General features: G+C 38.6%; 2 protein-coding genes across 2 annotated transcripts; one reads left to right on the top strand and one right to left on the bottom strand.

Annotated features, from left to right (window-relative positions):
• Positions 1 to 1,668: 1,668 nt before the first annotated feature.
• LOC113685329 (uncharacterized) lies at positions 1,669 to 6,441 on the bottom strand. Its single transcript, XM_089200328.1, has 3 exons — positions 4,955 to 6,441; positions 4,101 to 4,423; positions 1,669 to 2,953 (listed from the first exon to the last, which is right to left on the bottom strand). The coding sequence occupies exons 1-3, from the start codon at positions 6,128 to 6,130 to the stop codon at positions 2,677 to 2,679; spliced, it is 1,776 nt and encodes a 591-aa protein (XP_089056454.1). The 5' UTR covers positions 6,131 to 6,441; the 3' UTR covers positions 1,669 to 2,676.
• Positions 6,442 to 7,026: 585 nt separating this feature from the next.
• On the top strand, positions 7,027 to 24,737 carry LOC113685328 (membrane-bound transcription factor site-1 protease). Its single transcript, XM_027202825.2, has 28 exons — positions 7,027 to 7,875; positions 9,051 to 9,202; positions 10,514 to 10,619; positions 10,843 to 10,939; positions 11,287 to 11,314; positions 11,449 to 11,520; positions 12,674 to 12,722; positions 13,108 to 13,218; positions 13,483 to 13,592; positions 14,001 to 14,117; positions 14,709 to 14,776; positions 15,195 to 15,297; positions 15,391 to 15,467; positions 15,863 to 15,937; positions 16,165 to 16,265; positions 16,527 to 16,590; positions 16,823 to 16,919; positions 17,435 to 17,482; positions 17,950 to 17,994; positions 18,632 to 18,769; positions 18,999 to 19,075; positions 19,758 to 19,853; positions 20,460 to 20,575; positions 20,681 to 20,965; positions 21,732 to 21,950; positions 22,231 to 22,353; positions 22,597 to 22,772; positions 23,712 to 24,737. The coding sequence occupies exons 1-28, from the start codon at positions 7,692 to 7,694 to the stop codon at positions 23,967 to 23,969; spliced, it is 3,192 nt and encodes a 1,063-aa protein (XP_027058626.2). The 5' UTR covers positions 7,027 to 7,691; the 3' UTR covers positions 23,970 to 24,737.

The raw sequence follows: 24,737 nt of genomic DNA, 5'->3' as shown, positions 1-24,737 counted from the left end.
GATACCGATATTGATCCCGGGTTTTTATGGCGACCCCTATATGCAAATGAGTCACAGACTCTCTCACTGAGATGTAAACACTGTGGCAAGTAGTCGTTCTCCCGAGCATAAAACCACATTGCAGTAGAAATTAACCGCCCCCAAAACGTTGGTGACCCTTCTTTACATAGTAACGCTTCGATTGTTTATGATCTGACGCAAATCAAGAAGCGTGATTAAATTCGATCATCTTCTGTAAATATATTGGCGGGTGAATCGATCAGAAGTGGACGAAGATAATCTTGTGCTTTTCTGACTAAAAACCTGTGAAATTCACTGCTACATATATTTATTTTTAAAAATGAAGACTTGAGGAATAAAATATAGGATGGGTTTTGTCTTCTCAGGGCGGTGTACTCGATTTGTTACGGTTTACATTGCAGCATCATCGTTTTTACGATATCAGTGGCCATTTCCACCGCGCGCTTCCAACTTTCAATTTCTCAAGGGGATTAAGCCAAAACCCATCTTCGTGCAGCTTCACTCCGCGTTGTCGGGCAAATTTTATTGAACGAATCGTCCACGGTTGATTGATATCGTCGCTTTAAACCATCAAAGCTTTCACGGTGTCGATTTGAGCATCTTCGTGTTTAACAGCGTTTAGGATTTTGATGTCCATTTTTGCCGTTAGCGTGCCAGTTATTAAAATTCAAACTATCTTCGTACCGCTTATACATTTCATGTTATCGAGCAAAAATTTACGCCTTTCTTGTCCCCTCCAAACTTTATGCACGAGTTGGCCATGGGTATTCTTTGATTATAATTTGGGCAACGGGTGCTTTGTATGAATTTATACCCAGTATTTGTATTAAAGCCGGCTTTTCAATCTCTATCAGTCAATGTTTACTGTCCTCAGAAGAAAATTTCAATTGATCTCCCTTCTGTTTCCCTTAGGTGGGACGGAGGTAAAGTGGGGGGGGGGGGGGGGAAGGTTGGCGGAAACGCGTATGCTAATCTATATGCAGAAAAATGGGGCTGCGGTGGTTTTCTCCTTGGGGAAGGGGAGGGTAGGGCTACACGTAGGCCACATATAGACACACATAACCCACAATTCCTCTACTGGCTATGATGAAGGACCGCCAAAGCTTGAAAAGTCAGCTTTAGAAACTCTTTACCAAGGCCCATTTTAATTCTTCTTGATGTTACCTTTGCGGAAAGAGACACCCAACCTGCTTCATCTCCCCACCCCCCCCCCTCTTTCTTGTAAGAACTTTCGTGAGTCAATTAGATAATCAGAGAACAAAGGTAAAGCTGTAGTCCTAATTCTATGGGTAAAAATATATTCCGTAAAAGTAATGATATTTTGGAGTCAGGACGGTGGTTACGGTGGGAGGCGAGTTCGATAACATGAAACAAAAGTGATAAATCAGTTGAATTAAAAGCTTCCGTTGATACCATAGGGATTAAGAGTGCCGATTTGAAATTATTTCACGCATCCGACATGTTCGTTGGATATTCGTTCGAAATGTGGGCTGAAAGATTTTGAATGCATAAAAGGAGAGTGAAGAAACGGTTTTTCTATAACTTGGATCGAAGTCAATTAACTGTATCCGCATGAAATAGATAAATGGACAGTCAAGGATTACTAAGCGTCAAATAGCATTTACCCTTGACATCCGAGGCAACAAATTCAATTTAAAAAAATTTAATTTTGTTTATTTCGGCTCTTGCAAATATGAAATTTTACAGAGGTCAAAAATAACAATGATAACTTAATTGCATACGCATACGCAGTATTTTCATGAAAATTATGTAAGAAAATAGGAATTAGCAATAACATAGACGTCAATCATGAAGTATTTTAAAGTTTCACCAAACCAACAGGACCAAGGAAGCGGGGTAGTTTGCTTTATTTCAATTGCCAATGAATGAATTTCAGATGTTGGTACTAGTACAATTACAACGACTCGACTTAACTAATACTATTTTGAGTAGTTTGAACTGAGTTCGCAAACAGATTTCCATTTAGTGATTGACATGAAAAATACGATTTAACAGAAGATATTGGCTTGAAAAATCATGGAGGACTCGATCACTTTATGGAAACAGTGATACACAAAATAAAAGTTTCTGAGTGAATCACATTATACAATTTTGAAAAATTAAGAGATTTAAGCGGTGGTCCTGAATGTGATACAGGTCCCAAGAGGGTCATTATAACTCAGGTAATTCCTTTTACGCGAAGTAGCGACTGGTTCTCAACAGGTTGATTATGGTCTCGCCCGACACTAAAACACCACCCAGTCAAACTTTGGTGTTGACTGATATTATTTTCTTCGGATCGTTCAAAATTTCAGTAATTACAACTACGAACAGATGAAGAAGGCACCTCTAAACCTGGGAAAATTCTGGGAAACTTTACTCTATAAACTAATTCCAGGAAAAGCAACGTATTTTCCCCTTGTTTAACCATGAATGATCAAGAGATTATTTAGTGCCGCAGTTTTTCTCGTTTTTGCATTGAGCTAAGGAATCAATTCATTTAAGCAAAGAAATCAATGTATTTAAAACAGTAACAAGGCAGGAGGAGAGATCATTCGTCCCAAAAGCCTAACATAGTATATGTAAATCACTCGAGATAACAACGGTTAGTGAACTTAAGCTCAAGGAAAAAAATAATGCAAACCAGCCCCTGCCCTAGGTGTTTCTCCAGCCACGCCCGCGGCCCCTACCGTGACCCCGTCCCTGAAACGGTCCTGGCTCCAGCTGCGGACCCCAGCCACGTCCCCATCCCCCACGAATCGGGCCGTCCCTTTGCCCCGGATTCACTGGCTCTTGTTCTTGCTGTGGCGGGCAGTTTCGTAAACGTGTTTGTATGATGATAAAGTAAAGAAACACGTGAAGAAGGAAACCAAGGTGCATTGGTGGGCCTACGTTAAACAGAATTTCCAGGCCTTGGTCTTTGATTTCACACCTGTGAAGGCAAACGAGTCAAAAATTAAAGTTTAAATGACAAATTGCTGAGACAACCAAGAAAAATTCGCCCGAACCAAACAGAGCCACTCCTCGATACGGTTTCAGTTTGGGTTAAACAGTAAATCAAAGAGCGAGTTAGGGAGGTTTTAAATCGAATTCCCAATACATTTATTACAAAACTGGCATATAAGTCAACCTAGTGAAGGACAGAATAGAGGGATGATGGCTTTTGTTAGGATTAAAATGCCGAATAATGTTTGACAAATATATAACCTTTACATCCGAAAATCATTAACTTGAATCCTTGGTTACGCGACCTTTTCCCTTTGTTGAACAAAACTTAAATTTCAGCTACATTAAAAATTAAGTGTAATCGAGTAAAGTTGCCTATTCAGCAGGAGGTTAACCTATTTTCTATAGCATGCAGCAATTAGAGGGGTTTTTTACTCCCCCTGTATAAATTGCCAGTCCATTGTAAGTTTTCCCCCACCAAACATTTGGTTAGGTTTCCCCGGCTATCTCCAGAAGTCATTTGTACTGCGGGTGGAAAGGGGCAATATGGGAGTTAAATTTCTTGTACTAGATCAAAACACAATGATCCAAGTCTCGAAAGAAATCCCTTGAAAGAAAAGCAGGAGATCTGGGTACGAGGTTGATTTTGAAAGCTGACTGATAAAGCATCGTTCAGTGGCGCGCCTTATTTTACACGTGCAAATATTTTAGCATGCCTGACTGGCTGAGAGCACGTCAATCAATCACAAACAGAGCAGGAAATTGGTAGCAAAATGTTGAAGTTAAATATAAATCACTAACAAGTAATCAAATAACTAAAGTGCAAATTTAGAAATAAATTATCACCCGTAAACGATCCGATTGTTTATTGGCAACAACTATTGACCGAAGAGGATGTGGTTAGCGGTGGATATTTACCGATCGAGCCGCGACGCAACAAGGTAAATATCCAGCACCACCCACCGACATTCCTGCAACGATTACATTAATTTTCGGGAACAAATCCCACGTAAGTTACTCGGTGGTGAATAGCAAAGGATATCTGGAGTTTGAGTAGCCAATCAGAGCGCGCCTTCAATGCTATCCACTGTTTTAGAATACATTAAACTTTGTGATGCTCAACGCTTACAAACCTGAGAAGATGATCCACTGGTCCCAATTTTTGGTCAACCAAACCCTCTCCAAACATGGAGAGCACCCCTAACATCACAGCAGGTACAAGAACATAGTTTTTAATGCTCTGATTTAGTACGGGCAAAGCTCGGGCGTTGATGTTGGTGAACAAGAAAATGAGGAATGCTGTTGTTATACTTCGTATAATAAACTTAGCGGCAGTCCAAGGGATGTATGACGAGGAGGAACTCTTCTTATCGCCTCTGTGTTTAGCAGCCCAAAAACAAGCTATGACTGCCTCCACGAACCAGCATGTAAATCCTACAGCACCCAGACAACAAACCTATCAGAGGAAAGAAGAAAAGGTTGGAGTATTGCCTGCTATTGAGCTTGTTCACCTCGACATGCACAGTGTCTCATATTCGATATACCAAAATTAAACATTTCCCGAAGCGATCTTAGCTAGAGCCGATGAAGCCGAGTAATCATAACAATTTAATTTGTAAAATCTCGGTTTCACCTCACTGAGGTATGTTATAAAAAATAAGTTGTCATAATTATTCGGCTTCATGGCTCTAGTTGGCATTCAAACTAGTCTTTTACCGGATTTTACCCTGAAGTTGCGTGGGTGCATCGACCATAAACGTGAACTGACCGCAGTGGAGAATGATAAGTTAGTTGTTCGCATAGACTCAGGACAATGTCTATGACAAAACGTCGCTGACATCTTTAACAGACAAATTTTCTCGGAAAAAGGTTCCGGTGTGATGGGTCGAGGCATCGAAGCAGACTGTAAGAGGCTCATAGAAGGCCAAAATTTTCACTTCAATCAATCATTTTTTTTAAGTTGTCAAATAAATTTACAGAGACTTACCATTATTTTAACACCTTGCGATTCTCTAAGGTGATTGGGAACTTCCGCCAATTCGTTGAAGCAGAGCAGACAAATTCCACAAACAACGACTACTATGTTGACAATAATGGCAAACATATAGACCCCTGGTTTTAGATCGAATGCAGACACAAAATATAAAGCACTGAAGACAGGGGCTACGAGGCAGAAGCTGCCAAGAGCAAATCCGAATGCTCTTTTGACTTCATCACAAGGCGACATTTCTTGATTACCACCGCCATTGTCATTCTCATCGGCCGGATCCGCGTGATTTTGAACTTCAACAGAATGTTCAAGAAACAGTAGTGCACACAATAAGCGATAATCTATGATCAATGCTTTGTATAGCACTGTAAATAAATTGAACCAGCCGTCAAATTCTGCCCCGATTCCAGTTAAAGCTACGTCGTCGTCTATATTTTGTTGCGGGTCTATCCACTCGATGAAGTTGAAAAAAGATAATAATCTAAAATAAAACCGAACGTTCTCTTCGTATCCCTGGGAAATTGTAGTGTTCCGCAGATACAAATAGGTAACAACTTGGAAAATCTTCTGAATAAGGAAAACAGTCTTGTCCGCGTTAACTAAGCGCCGCTCTTTATACGCCAAGCTTCTTTTCTTCTCGTCCGTTATATTGGAGCTAAACGATGCGCAAATCAGCACAATCTCGATAATGACCAAAGGAAAGGTTAACAAGGAAACTACCAGACCCATGGAAGGCTGTTGTTTACCGAGGGGCGGTCTGTCATTCCCCTGTGGGTTGGCTTCTCCTCGAGCTCTGTTTGGCATTTCAAAGAAACGCCAGGCACCAAAGATTATGAAAATTATTCCAATAAGTATTGTTGTGAAAAGCCGGAAGCTCAACTTCACCGAGAGGTTGTGCGCATTTGTAAATACATTTATACAGGTAATTAGTGCCCCCACGAAAAATGCGAAGAGTGCTCCTTGCGAAGAAGAAACTCTAAGACAGGGCTGGAACCAGACACCGAGAATGCCCAAGAAGAACATAACCAAATAGAATGCCGCAGCACAACTTGCGGTGATGAGTTGAGATGCGAATACTGTCGAGTTAATGTCGTTATTAGTCGCATTATCACAAATATTATTAAAAGTAACATATGTGAATTCTTGACCACTGCTTACAAAGTGGAAACCCATTTGACTTTTATGTTTTCCAACTGATCGCAATGCCGAATCGCTGCAATAATCTTAAGTTCCGAAGAGCCTCTTCTTACTCTTGCAGTTGGGTCCTTTGGACGGTGACACTTACACGTCATGAATCGTATCTGATTTCCTTAATTTCTCGGAATTGGTTGCGGCATGTCCGATCTCCGATGTTACTACTTTCAGGATCAGTTTTCTCCTGTCACTATTCCCAAAATAGAAAGACTTGGAGAATATAAAAGCTAGTCAAAGTCTGCCTAACTTACAGTAATGCAAATTAAATATAGATAATTGGAGGGGATAGGGTTTATTAATTTCATCATTTTTGAGCTGTTTGTGGTAGATGGTGTGTAACGGCATCGCAGCGCATGTGCTTGCGTCCACTTGCGTTTCCACCACTAAGGAAGTCCCTATTTTGGTTGTTCAGTAGCTTTTGAAAATTTCCGAAGAACTACAAATAGATAAAAAAAATTTCTAGGCATGTCCCTGCTTAAGGGAAAAGCAGGGCTTCGGGCACATGAAAGCTGATGAAGATTGGGGTCTGCGGGTCTGTGGGCTCCCTCCTCCACCCCACCCTCCCGCTCCTCTCATCGCCTTTCTGGTAATTCTGGGGTATATGTTATGAACTAGAACTGTGGAACGGGGTACAAAGATAATATCTACAAATCTATTCTCCTGCTTTGGCTCGTTATGCATCACGCACTCTCTCACGCAATGAGCGTGTTGCGTGATGAATCCGGATGACAGCCGTAAAAGAAACAGAGAAAAATACTAGGCCGTATGGTTTGAATGATCATGAACATCTTTTCTTTTTAAGTTTGTTTGTTTGTATACTTTTGTCGGTTTGATTGTTTTTATTTTGCTTTCTTGAAATTGATTTCAGATTCAGTTGGATTACGCTCTGCCCTTGACTCTTCTGTTGGAAACCGCTGACCACTACTCCGCGTTTGTTGCCATATGGAGTCTTCTATCAAATATTGGTTTTTTTTTCCATTTACCATAACACGTGGAAGTCTTCCATCCCAGCTTTGAGCACTTTCTCACCCAAATTTCCTCATCCTCTGTGATTTACAGTTTATCGTACCAATCCTTTAATACGTTTGAAAAATCTAGTTATTATTCCTTTTATTTTTTTTCCCTTTTCTTTCTTTCTTTTTCCTTTTTTTTTTTTTTTAATTCTCTCTTAAGTACGACTAGTAAATAATATTAAAACCTATTCGCACTTTGTTTGTGTGTGTAGCTCAGCTGATTTCTTTTTGTCTTCCCAACATGAAAATAGTGAGTTACCCATGGCAATAACTTATTCGCAAAGCTATTGATGGTCAACTACATTCCTCACAAGGTCAGTTTGTTTCCGTGCGCCGGGAGATTCAGCCAATCACGGCTCGATGTCACCGTCACATGATTACCTTCCAAAACCATTTCATGTTTTAATGGTGTGAAGAGCATTTCAAGTGAAGATAGTAGTTTCCTATAACATCGAGTTCTCTATCCGCTTTTCTCGACTGAGATGGACTGGCTTTAGCAGACGATTGATGAACGTTACTTTAGGCCCATGCCTGCCACGGGAAAGAAGCATGGCTGTCGGTGGCGACGCGGTTGGGTGATGTTTTGTCTTTCATGCCTTCTTGTTAACTCGTCTCATGAAACACCGTTCGAAAACTGTTCTCGTAATTCTTCATCGCCTTCCGTCGCAAAGGAATCCTTCTTCGATTACAAGACCTCCGTTGTCGAAAACGGTGAGAACATCATTTGAGTCGCCTCGATCGAGAGTTTCTTTTTGTAAACAGGATGTGTGTGTGTGTGTGTGTGTGTGTGTGTGTGTGTGTGTGTGTGTGTGTGTGTGTGTGTGTGTGTGTGTGTGTGTGTGTGTGTGTGTGTGTGTGTGTGTGTGTGTAGACTCGTCTTTCTTACATGTGAATGGTCTTTACTATTTGGATTTAAAAGGCACGTTTTCTGCGTTTATCATCAAATGTTATTTTATATCTACGATGAGAATACTTCAAGTTAAGATGGAGATATTTGAAGATTTAGGTTTAGTGTAGAACTTTTAGTGGTGTGGAAATTGAGATGAAGTGGTCGTTACAGTGATTTTGCATCATAGTCAATGTGAAACCCCTTAGTGAGTTCAGTGATTGCCCTTACGAAACAGCGCAAACCAATCAGGCTTTTACAAGTGTGATTTCAGAACCTCGTGATTTATTAGAAACACCGTTCTCTTGCAAAGTAGCGATTGAGAATCTTGCAGAACGATAATTCTTATAATTACACCATCTTGAAGATGTAAATTTGTTACTGTCTGAAATATGAATTTAAAATTGCTAAAATTATTGTAAAGGTTTTCACTTACACGTACAGATTAAATCACAAAACCAGGTATAAGGTTAATTTCACTATTCTTACCTCTAAATTGCCATGTGGTTGAGTTAATGGCATGAGCATTTGCCTTTTGATAGAAATGGTGTATTTAACTGGAGTGGAAGTCAAAGTACATTTAGAAGTAAAAGACAGTCGTAGCTCTTCATATGGAGTAATTAACATTTTAGGGACTTAATCAAATCCAATGTTGCTAATCTCTCTTCTTTATTAGAAAGCAGAGTAAAATGCCAATCATTTTATTGTTTCCAAACAATTTACCAAAAACTAATGATTGGATGATGATGATTTTATTATTGAAGTGATTGATTTTGCACAACCTGAGTGTTCATATGGCCATGCTTGTTTTAACCATTTCACGGTGAAGATATGGAATCAATTCTCCTAATTTTTTTTCATACATTTTCTCTAATTCTAGTGTAGATAATTTTCTGTTAACTCTTGTCAATATATAAATATTTCTTCTCATTAGCTGAACACATGTATTTCTGACACTCAGTTTTTAATCTTATGATGACAATTTTGTAATTTTTTGTAGAATACATTGTTGTCTTCAATGGATACTATACCACTTCAGCTAGGGATGGATATGTCATGTCAGCCCTTGATTTGTCCTCTGTTAAATTCTGGAAAATTATCCCTCGGCATAATCCTGCCAGTGACTACCCAAGTGACTTCTCTCTTGTAAAAGTATGTGAAGTTGACAAATAATTCTTTGAGCGGTTCCCATTTTACCACGAAGCAGTTGAGAGATTTGATGTGTTTTTTTCTTTTCCAATATAAAACCAGTCACTATTTCTAATGAAGCCAGTGCCTCTTAACCTTTTCACTCTGAGGATCTCATGATTAATTCCCCTTACTAATTAATAATTGCATACAGGACATTTCGCACTTAAGACTTTTCGCACAAGTCTTTTAGCACAAGTTTTGGAACGTTTGCACAATTCTTAGTGGTCATTTCGCACAACAATTATAAGTGAGAAACATCAATATAAAAGGTATACTAATTGATACTGATAAGACATCTCACCTTCACATGTCACTTTCAATAAGATCCAACGGTGAGAACATAGACATTTATTTATGTAATAACTTCAACTAGATCGAAACGATTGTGAACACGATCACTATTCTTACTTGAAGAATGTAAAGAACTCCCTATTCGAACGATTACTTCTTTTACCTTTCCTTACATATTCATGGAGAGAGAGATTTGTACCTTTCCTTTCTTCAAGAAAGAATAGTGATCATGTTCACGAGCATTTTGATCTAGTTGAAGTTATTACGTAAATAAATGTCTACGTTCTCGCCGTTGGATCATGTGAAGGTGAAATGTCTTATCAGTATCAATCAGTATACCTTTTATATTGATTTTTCTCACTTATGATTATTGTGCGAAATGATCACTAAGAATTGTGCGAATGGTCCAAAATTTGTGCTAAAAGACTTGTGCGAAAAGTCTTTTGTGCGAAATGACCGGTTACCTTAATAATCCCCTTATTGATATATTTCTTTATTTTTGTTACTTGTCTGCTTGATGTTGTACTGATATTGTAAGGAGAAATTCTGTCTTGGTCACTCATGGGAGTGAAAGGGTTATGAACATATTTATGTCAGAGGGCAAGGCTAAAACAACAGATACTTATAAGGCTTTAGAATTCCAGGAATTCAAAGTTTGGTTGCAAAATGAAATCTCAACTTGTTCATTGACTCAATATTTAAGTTGTAGGTTAAATTGTCTTTCAGTTCATTAACCCTTTAACCTCTAAGAGTGACTGACATCTAATTTCTCCTTACAAGATCACCCTGAATGAAACATGAAGGTCATGAGAATAAAGGAAATGATCACCAACTAAAGAAGCTCTTGATTGTTAAACAAATTCTCCTTTTCAGAACCTTAAGACATGTATAGAGAAAGTATAGAGAATATGCATACTGATGTTAGGGTGTAAAGGGTTAATTTTGAACTTTCTCACTTGCACATGAACTTGTTATCAACAGTTGAAAGGAGACACAAGAAGTGGTGTTGATGCACTAAAGAGACATCCTAAGGTCCGAAGTGTTACACCGCAAAAAAGAGTTGAAAGATTTCTCAAGAGCATAGAAGGTACATGTACCTGCATTACAATTTGCTGACTTTTAACTCAGTGTCATATAAGGTGTACATAAATATTCAAGTGCTGCATTGTGCTTGTGTGTTTGTAAAAAGGAAGCCATTAAATCTTGCCAGTGAATCAGTTCCCTTGAATTCAGCTTTAATAAAGCTTTTGCTTAAGATTCTCAAATAGACATGTACAATGTATTTACTCATGAGAATCTCTCACTTGCAGTGAAAGAGGATGAACTGAAGAAGGAAACTGAACAGAGTGCAGATGCAGACTGTGCAGAACAGGATGTTGGTTGTTGGTCACAGGTGTGGAGTGCAAGGTACATGTACATGTTTACATTAACCCTTTAACTCCTAAGATATGATTGTTAATTCTCCTCTCTACCTGCCACACATTTTCATGTAAATTAGTTACGAGAACTTGGTGTTGGATCAAGAATGACAACTTCTTTGCGATAAGTTTGAGTATTCTCATCACCTGTTTGCTAAATAATGTATGGATATTATTGGGAGAAGTGGCATGTTGATCACGTCTGGGAGTTAAAGGGTTATAAATAATACAGCATTTTTTCCAAATTGATGTTCATTTCTTCTCTCTTTTAAAGTGAACCTTACAAATTTGTATGCATCTTAAACTACTTGTATCAATGTGATTTATTTTGGACAGGAGGACAACACGCTCCAGTCTAGCATTGGTGAGTTTTGGTCTCTAGCGTTTTATCTTCACAGTTTGCTAAGGAATGCAGTGTTTAGAGACAGACCAAAAAAAAAATGAATATCAAAAGTATGAATTTAATTGTCAACCAATTGTGTGCATCAATCTTTTCAGAGTCACAGCCTTATTCAGTCTCAGCTTCGTCACAACCCTGGTAGAAGAATCCTCAGATCTGTCCCAAGACAGGTAAAAATGATGAAGACCCAGATACACATATAAAACATTACTAGTATTGGTGCATGTACATATTCATTCTCACTGAGGATGTTATGGCCTAGTGGTAAATGCATTAGACTCTGTTCAAAAGATCTGCTGTCTGCTTAAGCTCTTAAGGGGGGCTAACTGTATGAATTATGGTCAACTCGCTGACGGACCAACTCGCCGATGTAAAAAATCGAGTAGAGACGTCGGCGAGTTGGTCCTCAATCCGATACAACTTATTAGAAGTTAAACATACAGAAAAGTAAACGATATTTAGTAAAAAAAACACTGGTGAACATTGGTGAACATCAAACAGAAGCTTAAACATTGGTGAACATTGATGAACATCACCAATAACTATAACAGCTTAAGATGCGAACGAGTTATTGTGCGACAACAACACCGTAAAGACTCATCATGTCGATCGCTCAGATTTTTTAATGAAAACTTGGCTTTCTAGACAAGATCTTTAGTAAAAAGCATTTCTTTTTATTTGCAACAAAGTTTATAAGGATCTCAAGGCGAATAAAGCGAAGTAAACATCACCAATGACTCTAACTGCTTCAAACGCGAACGAGTTATCTCGTTCGCGTCTTTTAAAAGCTGTTATAGTCATTGTTGATGTTCACCAATGTTCACCGATGTTTCAGCTTACTTTTACTTTTTTGTATGTTTAACTTCTAATAAGTTGTATTGGATTGAGGACCAACTCGCCGACGTCTCTGCTCAATTTTATAAGTCGGCGAGTTGGTCCGTCGGCGAGTTGACTGGTTACCAACTGTATTGTGTTCTGAGGCATTAAACTTCACAATGGGGCTCAAATTCTGTCTTAATTTGACATTTTTCACACTGGTTAGATTCATGATTTTCTCTGTTTTGTATTTAAGATTTTAAGTCGAATTTGTTGAGAGAATTCTAATTAAGGAAATAAAATAAACCACAATGTACACTTCACATTCAAGTCAATTGTGCTATAAGATACCAACTGGTACATTTAAATGATGCAAATACATATTTGCATGTTCTGTTGTCATTGTAATAATTTTTTTTTTCATTGTTCATTGTGTTTCCCTAGGCTACTTTGTTTGCCTTCTGTTCACTCATTAGCTGGCTTTCTTTTTTTTATATTTTATTCCAGATTGTTCATGTGTTACAAGCTGATGTGCTCTGGAGTATGGGCCACACAGGTACTCAAAAGTGTTTGAATAATTTGTTGTGCAACAAAACTGTTTATGAGCATTGTTTTTAACCCTTTACACCCTAACATCAGTATGCATATTCTCCTTACTGTCCTCTATATATTTCTTAAAGTACTGAAAAGGAGAATTTGGCTCACAATCAAGAGGTTCTCTAGTTGGTGATCATTTCCTCTATTCTCTTTACATTAACCTGTAATTTCAGAGAGATATTGTAAGGAGAAGTGAGATGCTTGTCACTCTTAGGTATTAAAGGGTTAAAACTCTCAAAATTTTCTCAAAGTTTAACCAGTAGACTATGATTAAAAAATTAAAAAAAAAAAAAACATATACACATGTAAATTTATGCTTAATGTTTACATGGATTCTTTTTAAGGTGATGATGTTAAAGTAGCCATTTTTGACACTGGTTTGCCAAAGAATCATCCACACTTCAGAAAGGTCATGGACAGGACAAACTGGACAGAGGAAAAGACCCTTGATGATGGTAAGATCACAAATTGCCTTTTGTTTTGTTTCTTGTTTGCTGTTATAAAGCAAGTTATATACAATCATGTACATGTAGACCAGTAGGAAGTGTGCATCTTTTGACCATGAGACTTTAAGGTTCTACTGAAGATATCCCAACCAAGTTTATTTGACACACATTATCACAGAAAATGCAACTAAACAAAATACAGGAGGCTGTTAAATGTTTTATATTGGTGACCCATGGAGAAATCTTCACCTAAATGTCTTTCTTATTTTGTAGGTCTTGGCCATGGAACCTTTGTTGCAGGTGTTGTGGCAAGTTCACGGGAATGTTTAGGGTTTGCCCCTGATGCAGAGCTTCACATTTTCAGAGTTTTTACCAATAGTCAGGTAGTGCACTGGTTTGTGGCATGCATTGATGTTTTTCTTGCTCGCTCATATGTTAACTGAAAAATGCAAATAAAGTACACCAAAAATTGCATAAAATTGCAAATAAAAAAATCTGTACGTCAAAAAATCGCATGTGCGTGCATAAGCTTGATACATCTGCCTCATTAGTATGTATAAGGTAGATGTTTTGTTTTTTCTGTTGTTGGCGGTTTATCGTTTTAAAGAATAGGCTTCATTGTAATTGAACTTTCATTTCAATCACTCTTCAAACTGTTACATACTAATGCAACTTCATAATCTGAATATAGAATTGATCTATCATTTTCCAACGGAATGCTTTTATCAAAATAGCTATTTCTCACTTCATGTAACACCACCTTTTTACATGTGTATTATCTGTACATTTAGGTGTCTTACACATCTTGGTTTCTGGATGCTTTTAACTATGCAATCCTGAAAAAAGTGAATGTTCTGAACCTGAGCATTGGAGGACCTGATTTCATGGATCAGCCTTTTGTTGACAAGGTTTGTTCAGAAGCTGTGCCTGTACTGGCATTCAATGTTCAGAAATGCATGCAGTAATAAAATGGTGAAAATTTGTCAAAATGGTCAAATCTGTAAATATTTGCTCATTTTGATGAAATTTCATCAAATCTGCCTTTTTTTATGGCATTCATTTCTGGACATAAGTGGGTATTTATGTACACATTCACTGTACTTGTACACATGTGAAAGCAACAGTTCCTCTTTTGCTTCTGAACTATCTTCAGATGTTCATGAAAATTCATCTGTGAAGAAAAGTTGCACAAGGATATCTCTACATGTTGTAACTGCTCAGAGTTGTTGGAAAACGTTTGACAAGTTTTGTAATTTGAATGAGGAAGAGATAATTATCAAAAAAAATTCAATACATAATAATTCAAAAGGCACAATGTAGTGGCTTAGATGTCATTTCACTCTTTATTTAGTGCCTGTGTTTTGGTGGTGAAAAATCCCTAGTTTTTACAGTGTGTATTTAAAGGTAGTGCACACGTTCATGTGTATTCAAGATCATCAGGAGCTTATGGAAAATAATTTCTCTGAAATATTTTTTTTGCTTTGTAACTTTTGTCTTAGGTCTGGGAGCTCACTGCAAATGGTGTTGTAATGGTTTCTGCCATTGGTAATGATGGCCCATTGTATGGGTAAGAAAAAAAACCGTGTAATTCTAAACATAAAATGACTTGAAGGGAGACAAAAATTGGTTCTTAAAGATAAAGGTGGAATTAAAGGGTGAATTTATGACAGAAATCCAGGGGGTGAAGAACTCAGTTTGAGTTTGATGCCTGATGTTTAAGTAAGTGAAGGTTTGAGTTGCAGTGTGTATCTGAGGTCAACTGTACCTTTCATCAAATGAATATCGTGCAATGCAAGATCGATTTTACATTGTTGCGTTATATCCACTACTTTGACGATCCCATATCACTTTCAACTCCATTAAGATGCTACTCATTTCTCTGTTAAATCACTGTTATGGGCGCTGCTTGTTTGCAGAATTTGAGTGTTGCTATGCGTGCTCTTATTAATCAACCTATATTTTTTGTGTTTATGTTTGGATGGTAGAACTTTAAACAATCCCGCTGATCAGATGGATGTCATCGGAGTCGGTGGTATCAACTTTGAAGACCATATTGCACGTTTTTCTTCCAGGGGAATGACGACATGGGTAAGGAAAAGTTCATTTTCACCTACGTGTACAATAGGAGGATTCTCAATGTCAGAGTATCACCAACCTATCTTTTTTCGTTTTGATCCTCAGGAACTACCAGGAGGATATGGGCGAGTCAAACCAGATGTTGTTACGTACGGTTCAGGGGTGCGAGGCTCAAGCCTCAAGTAAGTGGTTTCCTTCACTACATACATTCAACTTTTAGGATGTTTTCTTTGCATTTCGTTTACTTGTTGTCGTTAGTGTGCGTACTAGTGAATTTTTAATAAGGTTTTTTTTTCATCCTGCCAAAAAAAAAGGAAAAGAAAGGTGTCATACTGCCTCGCATGCATGAGAATGTGTAAAATACTGTAGCATTTGATCAAAGTCTCTAATTTTGCAAAGATTTTCTGGCGGAACAAACATGTACTCCGATACCTCGTTATTGGCTTTTGACTTTGTTCCTTGAATTGTAAGCTATCTAGCTCATTCACTTCTTACACCCAGGCATCTACTTCGTACATTACCAAGAACCTTGATAAACATGAAACACGTTATTGTTTTCTTTTGGTGCCATTTACAGAGGTGGATGCCGCTCATTATCTGGGACAAGTGTTGCGTCGCCAGTTGTGGCAGGAGCAGTCTCTCTTTTACTCAGGTAAATCCAGCAAATCCACAGCACAAATTACAAATTTTATTCATTTGGTCGACCGCTCATTGTTCATTTTGGGAACATTTGGTATCTATACAGCAGGACAGGACAGTCTTACTCTGGCGATCAGACTTCACGATTAACAGTGCTTATATTATTCGTATCTGATCACTAGTGAGGGCTAAGGATTGACAGTACATTTACAAGTGACGTTTTGTTTTCTTCGTTTTCAGTGCTGTTAAACATCGTGGAAACAATGTAAACCCAGCGAGTGTCAAGCAAGCTCTAATGGCTTCAGCTCGCCGTCTTCCAGGATTTAACATTTTTGAACAAGGTACTTGTGAGAAAATTAAAGTGTGTAAAGGTCGAAACTGGAATTACAGGGTAATCTGGTATTATCAACCGAGTTGACAACGTAAATTGGCCACCGTAGAGAGTTTTCAAACTGCCGTTTTGAGCGTTTAAGCCCGCGGAACCCGGTCCTGTGACGTCAGGTTCGAGAATCGAACCCAGGCTACAACGATGAAAGACGAGAGCTCTTGCCGATGCGCTATCCACGCTACCCTGATCTTACTGTTCACTATTTTGATTCCAGGTCATGGCAAGCTCGATCTTATCAAAGCTTATCAAATTCTGAGCAATTACAAACCACAGGCCAGGTAGGTTTATATTATCATCACAAGAGACCTCAATAAATAAACACTAAAGAGCCGATATGAAATCCTTTCTGAAAAAAGCAGAGAAAAAAACAAGAGGGAAAGAGTATAATACACACTTTGTATGTTTAGGCCTGAAACTATCGCTTGTCGCAAGCTCGTGAAAATTGTAAATTTTGATTTCTGCTGTCTTTCAGCATGAAATAAATTTTGTTTTTATTCTTGTAACTTACAGTTTGAGTCCAGCTTACATCGACTTAACCGAGTGTCCTTACATGTGGCCATACTGCACGCAACCCTTATACTATGGTGGAATGCCAACCATTGTTAATGTAAGTATGCGGTATAATGTTTATAATGGTAATTGAAGTGAGTGGAGTACAATTTGGGCTGAAATCATACGCGTGATTTCAAAATCGAACGAACGTGCAGTGCGAGTTCAATTTGAAATCACAAGTATGATTTCAGGCCAAAATTGCACGACACGAGATTCAATTACCACTTTATTACATCCATTTTGAAATCGCCCAAATACAGGATTTGGTCAGTTCAAATATTTTATTGATGTAGTACTTAGCTTGTTTGAAATTAAATTCATCCATTTTTTTTTTGGGTGGGGGGGGGGGGGAATAAGAGTTTTTAAAATTTGTTTTTAGTGTAGCCTCCTCATTGGCTGGAAAAAGATGCGATTTAAGGCAAAAAATGGTGCGATTCGTTAATAAATCGTATCATTTAGAGCCAACAGGGACCACCAGCGAAATGGGTGTAATAAAGGGGGTAATGATATCGTTGTTAATAAAATTTATTAGTGCGACAAACACTTCGGTTATTTTTGTTTTGTTTACAGATCACCATTTTGAACGGAATGGGTGTAACTGGGCAAATTGAAGGGAAAGTAAGTTGTGGTGCCCTTGATATTTTTCATTATTTGATTTTGGGTTTGTTCGTTATTTTTCTTTTTAGAGCAGTTTTCAATTGATTGTCGAAAGTAATCAAGGTTTGCATTAGTTTTTCTTTACTTCGCTCTGTGATTGGCCCAGAAAACTCGCGCAATTCTCTCAACCAATCATATGCAAAACAAAAACCTATCTCAACTTGGTCACCCGCTTTTTCCCGCGCTTTGGGAAGTTTTCATTGTTTTACCCTGAGTCCTCATTGGTTCTCTAGAGCATTGTCTTCTCATCTGATTGGTCGTAGTGATAACTTTCAGTTTGGTTTCACGGCACCCAATCGAAAAGCGTTCTGTTGCTTTGATATGAATTACCTTGGGAAATTTCTCACTAGGGAGAGTAGGGCTATATTGCTGTGATGTTTACAGTTCATGTTCATGTTACCTAAATTTATCTCTGTACTCTCCCACAGCCGACGTGGCATCCTTATTTACCACAGAATGGCGACTATATCCAGGTAATATTGCAATACCCTCTGCTGCTTAAGCTTCAGTTTAACTCTTGCGTGACTTACTGTAATTCTTTACTTGTAACCTGCAATACAGTGTTCGCTCGGGGCCAAGCGCTGTTTGAGAAACACTGTAACGTGACAGGGTTCGAGTGGCGAATTGTAAGGTTAAGGGAAATTAACCTGATGATGTGCGTTATTAACAGAAGTTAAGAAAACAAATAAACTTAATAAATCAGAGGAAAGTGTTTCACCACTAGATAGAGTGCTTCCAAAATTTCACGACTATTTACTGGTCGCCCTTTCGCTAAGTGATAGTTCTTTTGGGCAATCGAGGAGTTATCCTTAAATAGCTTATATACTAAATAGACTGAGTGTTACCAATTGTTGTGTGGGATCTACATGCACATAAATCGTTGCAGCTTATTCAGTTCAATAGACAAAGAGGCATGGCTTGTTGCCTTATTTTGCATCTTAAGCAGCACAGAGTATTGTAATGTGTGTCGCTATCTTAGTTTGTTTATTTATAATACTCTGAGACGAAGCACACCGACATTTAATGTAGTTTTTGAAAGTGACTTTGCCCGTGAACATGAAAACACAGGACGATGGTTTTGATCTTAATTAAGACAGTTACTTCTTACAGGTCGGATTTTCATACTCCTCTGTCTTGTGGCCATGGTCTGGATATCTTGCTGTAGTTATTACACCTGCTAAGAAAGCTGAATCATGGGAAGGCATCGCGCAAGGTCACGTGTCACTTACAGTCGTGTCCCCTCCACAGGTAGGTCGTCATTGGCGTTGTGTTTTTTGATTTACGATTTTGGATCGCCACAAGAGATATGGCTGTCGAATGAAAGGTCCTAGTAAAGTGTGTACTCGAGCCAAATGGCTCATTCAGCAATAGTTTATCCTGGTTTGAAAGCATGAAGCGACAAGAAGAATTATTAATTCTTTCCTTCGTAGATGTGTTTTATCCGTTAATGTTCTGTTTGCTTATATTTTGTTTTCAGGAATCTGACATAGAACCCCGGCGATCCACAATCAAACTGCCAGTTCGCGTTAAAATTATACCCACCCCACCCAGGAGGTATGTTGAAGTGTACATTGCTAAACCACTTTAGTTCGTATGTTGAATTTCAACTTGAATGCTCTTGAAATGCGTTTTAAACCTATTTCTTTTAGATGTGACCGATAAAAAGGTTTTTCATACAATGTCAACTTACTTATATTGTTCAGTGATAAGAAAATTGAGACAAAAGGGAATTATCAACGAGTGGGTATCGTTTTAGTCACTGTAACACTAAATTTTTAAAGCGACAACTACAAGAAGAGGTTTGTAGACAGTGAGGAGAATTGATATTTTAATATTCGGAATGGTCAGGGCTGGGTCCTTAGTACTTCTTTTCAAATGGTGTACATTGAACAGTTTCAACTAAGTGTCCAAAAATCCTAAAACCAAAGTAATCCTAGCGACTAATCAAAATAAAGCTTTACATCAGATTTTCATAAACCAGTAAGAACTCAAAGCGAAATAAGCAAACTGCTTGAAGCGCCGGAAAACACGAATGACCAAGTTGCGATGGTTTTTAGTTTTTCACCTGATTGGTTGAGAGAATGGCGCGAGTTTTTTAACCAATCACGGAGCAAAGTTAAGTAAAAGCAAAAAAAATCTCTGATTACTAATCGACACAGTTGAAAATTGCTCTTTAAGATAAATGTTTGAATCGTTAGTTGTGGTTTTGAATATTTTCGTTTTTATTCTCGTGCAGCAAACGATTGTTGTGGGACCAATTTCACAATCTTCGATACCCGTCAGGATATTTTCCCCGAGACAACTTAAAAATGAGAAACGACCCGTTAGACTGGTAAGTGTTTGTACTGAGCGTGAAAAGAGATCTGGGAAATTCACAGGGGGGTTAAAAGAAGAGTGAGAACCAGATTAGGTAACCTGTGCATCAGGTGCTTATAAAGTCGTGAAGCAGATGTGATTATTGGTCGTAGAATTTTGTGTCAGATGAAATAAAATGGAGAACATAAGTAGCATAAGTCAACCTAGGAATTTTGGTTACTTGGAGGAGCTTCTCGTGCACCAAAATACATAAATGTGTACGTCTGAGATACCGTAGACTGCCACTTCTAAATTTTCCCACTCTCCCCTCTTCCCCCCCTCCCCCCCCCCCCAGGTTACAGGCCCCTGTACTTGTAAACAAAAAAATGCGTACGATTATAAATCTCCCTTGATATAAGCCCCCATCTTACTTTTCTCGTTATGAGATAAACGAACTCTGTGCTACCTTGAACAGAAAATGGCAAATGTAAGCCTCTGAAACCCATTTCGAAGTTGTATAAGCCCAGGGCCTATAAGTGGCTGTTTACGTTATTCTGGAAGTTCTTAATTTCTATGGTTACTTGGGTAGATGAACAATATGTTATGTCTATTAGTGAGACGTTTCGCATGTATTTTCTCTCAGGAATGGTGATCATATTCACACCAATTTTAAGGATATGTACATGCATCTCAGGAACGCTGGTTACTTCGTAGAAGTTCTTGGAGCTCCGTTCACATGTTTTGATGCTTCAAAGTACAGTAAGTGTACCGTCCACCTTTAAGCTGTCAGTTTCTCAGACCATCCATGTCAGAGCTGCGAAAGTAAATGGGAACAAACTGAAGAACTGCTCTTGTTTATTTTAGGCACGTTGCTTCTTGTTGATAGCGAAGAGGAATACTTTGCTGAAGAGGTAGCCAAGCTCAGGGAGGATGTGGAGGAGAGGGGCCTGTCAGTGATTGTAGTTGGTGATTGGTTCAATGTGCCTGTCATGAGAAAGATCAAGTTTTACGATGAGAACACGAGACAATGGTGGATGCCGGACACTGGAGGGGTGAATGTACCAGCTATTAACTCGTTGTTGTCTCACTGGAACATGGCTTTCAGTGATCAAGTGTACGAGGGAGAATTCACCATTGGAGACAATAAAGGTACATTGTTTAAACGGCTCTTACCGTGGGCTCTTGAACGCTGCGGGATTATCATATATTGAGTACTGAAGACATCTTTTTGAAATACTCGAGTTTCCACGCGCTTTCTGATCATTCAGAAAACCATGGTTTACTGTACCGTGAAACACATAGCTATTTTATAAAAGTAATGAACCACAATTTCTTCCCCGGAACGGAGGAGGGGTTAACTGATGGAAATTGCAGTTATTGCGTTTATAAGATAACTATACGTTTATTGGTACAACGAACGGTGGGTTTTATCCAGTGCGCGTAGTTTCTTAGTTATTTCGTAAAAATCTTTAATTTGCTCAGACATGAGGAATTTCATTTTGCTCATATTACAACTTGCGGATTCAGCTTTGACATATACACGTTGTGTGCAAGTGTATGCAAGAATGATGTCTTGTATCATCGCAGTTTCCCAGTATTTTTCGTGTGGTCATTTTTGGCTCTCTACCACTTATACCTGTCATTCGTGCTTCGACCCACTGCTAAGGAGCAAAGTGAACTCGTTGACGTTCACTTTTGAAAGCCGAACCATCATCTGGTTCAGTTGGTAATGCGATACAAAGTATTTGTAACATACCGTTTTTCATTGTTTTGTTACCTGTACTGATCACAGGCATGAGTTTTTGGGTTAGCTATCTCAGTGATGGACAGTTTGAAATTTTGTCAGCTTGGATACATTCGAAGTCTTCGCCGGAACAAAATATGTAGTTCAACTACTCTTTTCATTTCATTGCAGTGTTGTACTCGTCCGGAACAAGCATAGCCTCGTTTCCAACAGACGGTCTCGTAATAAAAGAAAAATTGAATCATCAGGGGAACGAAGTTGTAACGGGGGAGACTAAGACCGAGGAGGACGTGGCAATTCTGGGGCTTTATCAAGTACCGGGCCTCCAAAGTGGTAGAATCGTTTTGTATGGTGATTCGAATTGCCTTGACAACGCACATATGGAAAAAGGTACGACTTGTTTTACTTTTGTAAAGCCTCAGAAACTGAGTTCGCGATTTATGATTTTCGAGAAAGTACAGCCGGGCCTCTTACCTTAGCAGGCTTTCCTGTGGCAGTAAAAATGGAAAAAGAAAATTTTTATTTAGCCTTCTCTATTCCCCCTGTTTACAAATTGACATGCTGGTTTTCGAAGAGGTAGACTCGTGAAGTATGTTACAGGTAATACGGAGAAATTTTAGGGATTTCTTAACTTGATTTACTAAGCTGATAACACCAATTTTGTCCGCAGACTGTTTCTGGTTGTTGGACCTGCTTGTAGACTTCACTGCAAATCGTGTTCTGTCTCCTGTTCTAAAGGATCTCAGCAGTGGACCCCCAAAACCCTCTGAATCTGTCCCAGAGAGAATGGATGGTAAGTCAATGAGGATATTTGCAAAGCTGAAGAAACTTTGTGACACGTGTTGATATGATCAATTGCCAACCTCTGTGTTGTCATAATGTCTTGTCGTTGAATTGCCCAGCTTCCCTTGTTTAAATTTTTTAGCCTTGCAACTATATTCTTTTCATTTTGCATAGAATCCTTAAGAGACTTCATCATGAAGAATCCTTTGTGTTTATGAAGTTTCATTCTTGATTCTTTTTTATTTCTTTTCAGGGAACCATCTCCATAAATACTCCAAAGTCCTGGATGCAACCCAGCTAGGGGCTATTGAAACAGTCCCGTTGCCTGATTGTCCCGCTCAGGCGTGGAGCAAACCAGAGCCCCTCAATATAACGGCCCCAGAAAACCTTCACAAGCAAAGATGGCTATTATCTGTAAATCTAGATCAGGTGAGATCACTCTCTTTCATTCGTTCTTATTAGCTCGATGGGCTTGGACTGGTTGAAATTTGAGAGGCTTATCTTAGGTGAAGTCAACATAAGTAGTGTCCTTTTGCAAGTAGCGGAAAGTGTCGACTCTAGAAAGTAAAGTTTTGGATGAAATTGTTGCGTTCAGTGATTCAAAAGCATTGCTGTTTCTCGCAGTAATAATTGTTTTGGGAACGTACATGTAACGGTCTCGATCTTCCGATGTTTTGAATCATTTTTGCGTCACCGAGAATGATCCACACACGAAAGGAAACGTTGAAATGATATGTGTATTTCATTTATCTGGGATAAAAATTATAAAAGAAAATAGAGGGAATTGAGAAAGAAACGAGGATAGACATTTCGAATTCTTCAGTATGTTTCACAGACGTGAAAGGTGTTGGATTGGTGAAATTTAATTTGGTGAAATTGAACGACAAGCTGATGTTGGGTTTCCAAGAAAATCAATCCTTATTTTATGTTACTTAAAGGAACTATCAATTCATGTACGTTGTAATTCGCTGAAAGCATAAATTTACGTGTTAACCCCTTAACTCCCAAGAGTGACTAAGAGAGATTTTCTCCTTACAACATCAATACAATATCAACCAGATAAGTGATGAGAATAAAGAAAACTATCAATTTGGGGATAATTAGTTGGTCCAATACTAAATTCTTTGAATTAACATAAGAATTGTCCGCTTGACGGTAAGGAGAATTACAAATTTGATCTGGGGGTTAAAGTGTTAAGAGGATGTGAGTGGTGGTTGAAGGCCAATTAAAATTGAGAATTTTATTTGGCAGAGAAATTTTACGTCTGTCGGGGAAAAGTCAGGCAATTTCAAAATATTTTAACTGTGGCCACGTTTCAGAATCAATTAAATCATCTAACATTTTGAAAACGTTTCAATTGTTTTACAGTTACCCGTGATAGTGCCTCGTCACGTGCAGCGTGTGGCCCCGTACCCGGATGTAGCAGATTCAGACCCGGATGAACTTCCCGCGGTCAACATTAGTGTCCTTTCCACCTTACCAATGTACGTGGTTTTCTTCTCAACTTTGATCGTTATTTACTGCGCTGTTCTGTCGTGTCGAGCTAACCGAAAACCACGAGCTAAGAAACAAAAACCCAAGTCCCAACGCTTGGCGGTGACACGGACAAAACTACCCTACGTATAACCGTGAATGGGATTAGCGACGGAGATTGTAGTTCCTGATGCTCAACATGGACCAAATCCATAAGGGAGCTGTATCAGTGGGTCGAGAGGTGTGGAAGGTAAACGCTCCTTGGGTGCACAGACAAGTGTCCAGTGTTCCTAAGCGCGGCGGAGCCCCATCCAAAATGAGACCGGAGTTTCACCGTATGGCTCTTACTACGTGTGAAGATCCCGCGAAACTGGAAGTAGACAACGATCCAGCGACCTAAAACAGCGCTGGTCGCTGTGTAGTTGACGATGTCAAAATATTCACCTTTTTGCCAGAGTAAATTGCAGTGAGAGAAAACTTTTTCCATTCCTCCAGAGTGGAAGGCTTGAGAACTATTGAGTGTCTGTACTCTAGATTACGTTCAGAAGTTTGAGGGTTTGAGGGTTTTGAAGCCAAACAGCCCAAAGACGAAATATTCTTGGTTATGAGTAGTCCATAAGGTAAAACAGAAATTAAAGTTTTTGTGGCATTGTAAAGAAATTTCATTTGCAGGTAAAGATATCTGGTTTATAAATAGAAATATTTGTACAATATAGAATTATGGAACCTTGTTTTACCACAGACTGTGTGCGGATACGTAAATGCGTTCCATGATTGTTACGCCGAGAAAATCTTAGGAATTCCGCAAAAATAATGTCTTTTGAAATAGAAAATAAGAAAATCAAATTTATATTTTTATCAATATAATTTACACAGGAAAGTTGGTAACAGACATAAATAAAACAAAGAATATCGACTGAA

This window comes from Pocillopora damicornis, chromosome 3, assembly GCF_964200805.1.
Source record: "Pocillopora damicornis chromosome 3, jaPocDami1.2, whole genome shotgun sequence".
In the NCBI taxonomy this organism is placed as follows: domain Eukaryota; kingdom Metazoa; phylum Cnidaria; class Anthozoa; order Scleractinia; family Pocilloporidae; genus Pocillopora; species Pocillopora damicornis.
The sequence above is the reverse complement of the archived record's forward strand: the minus strand, read 5'-3'. Positions and strand labels throughout refer to the sequence as shown.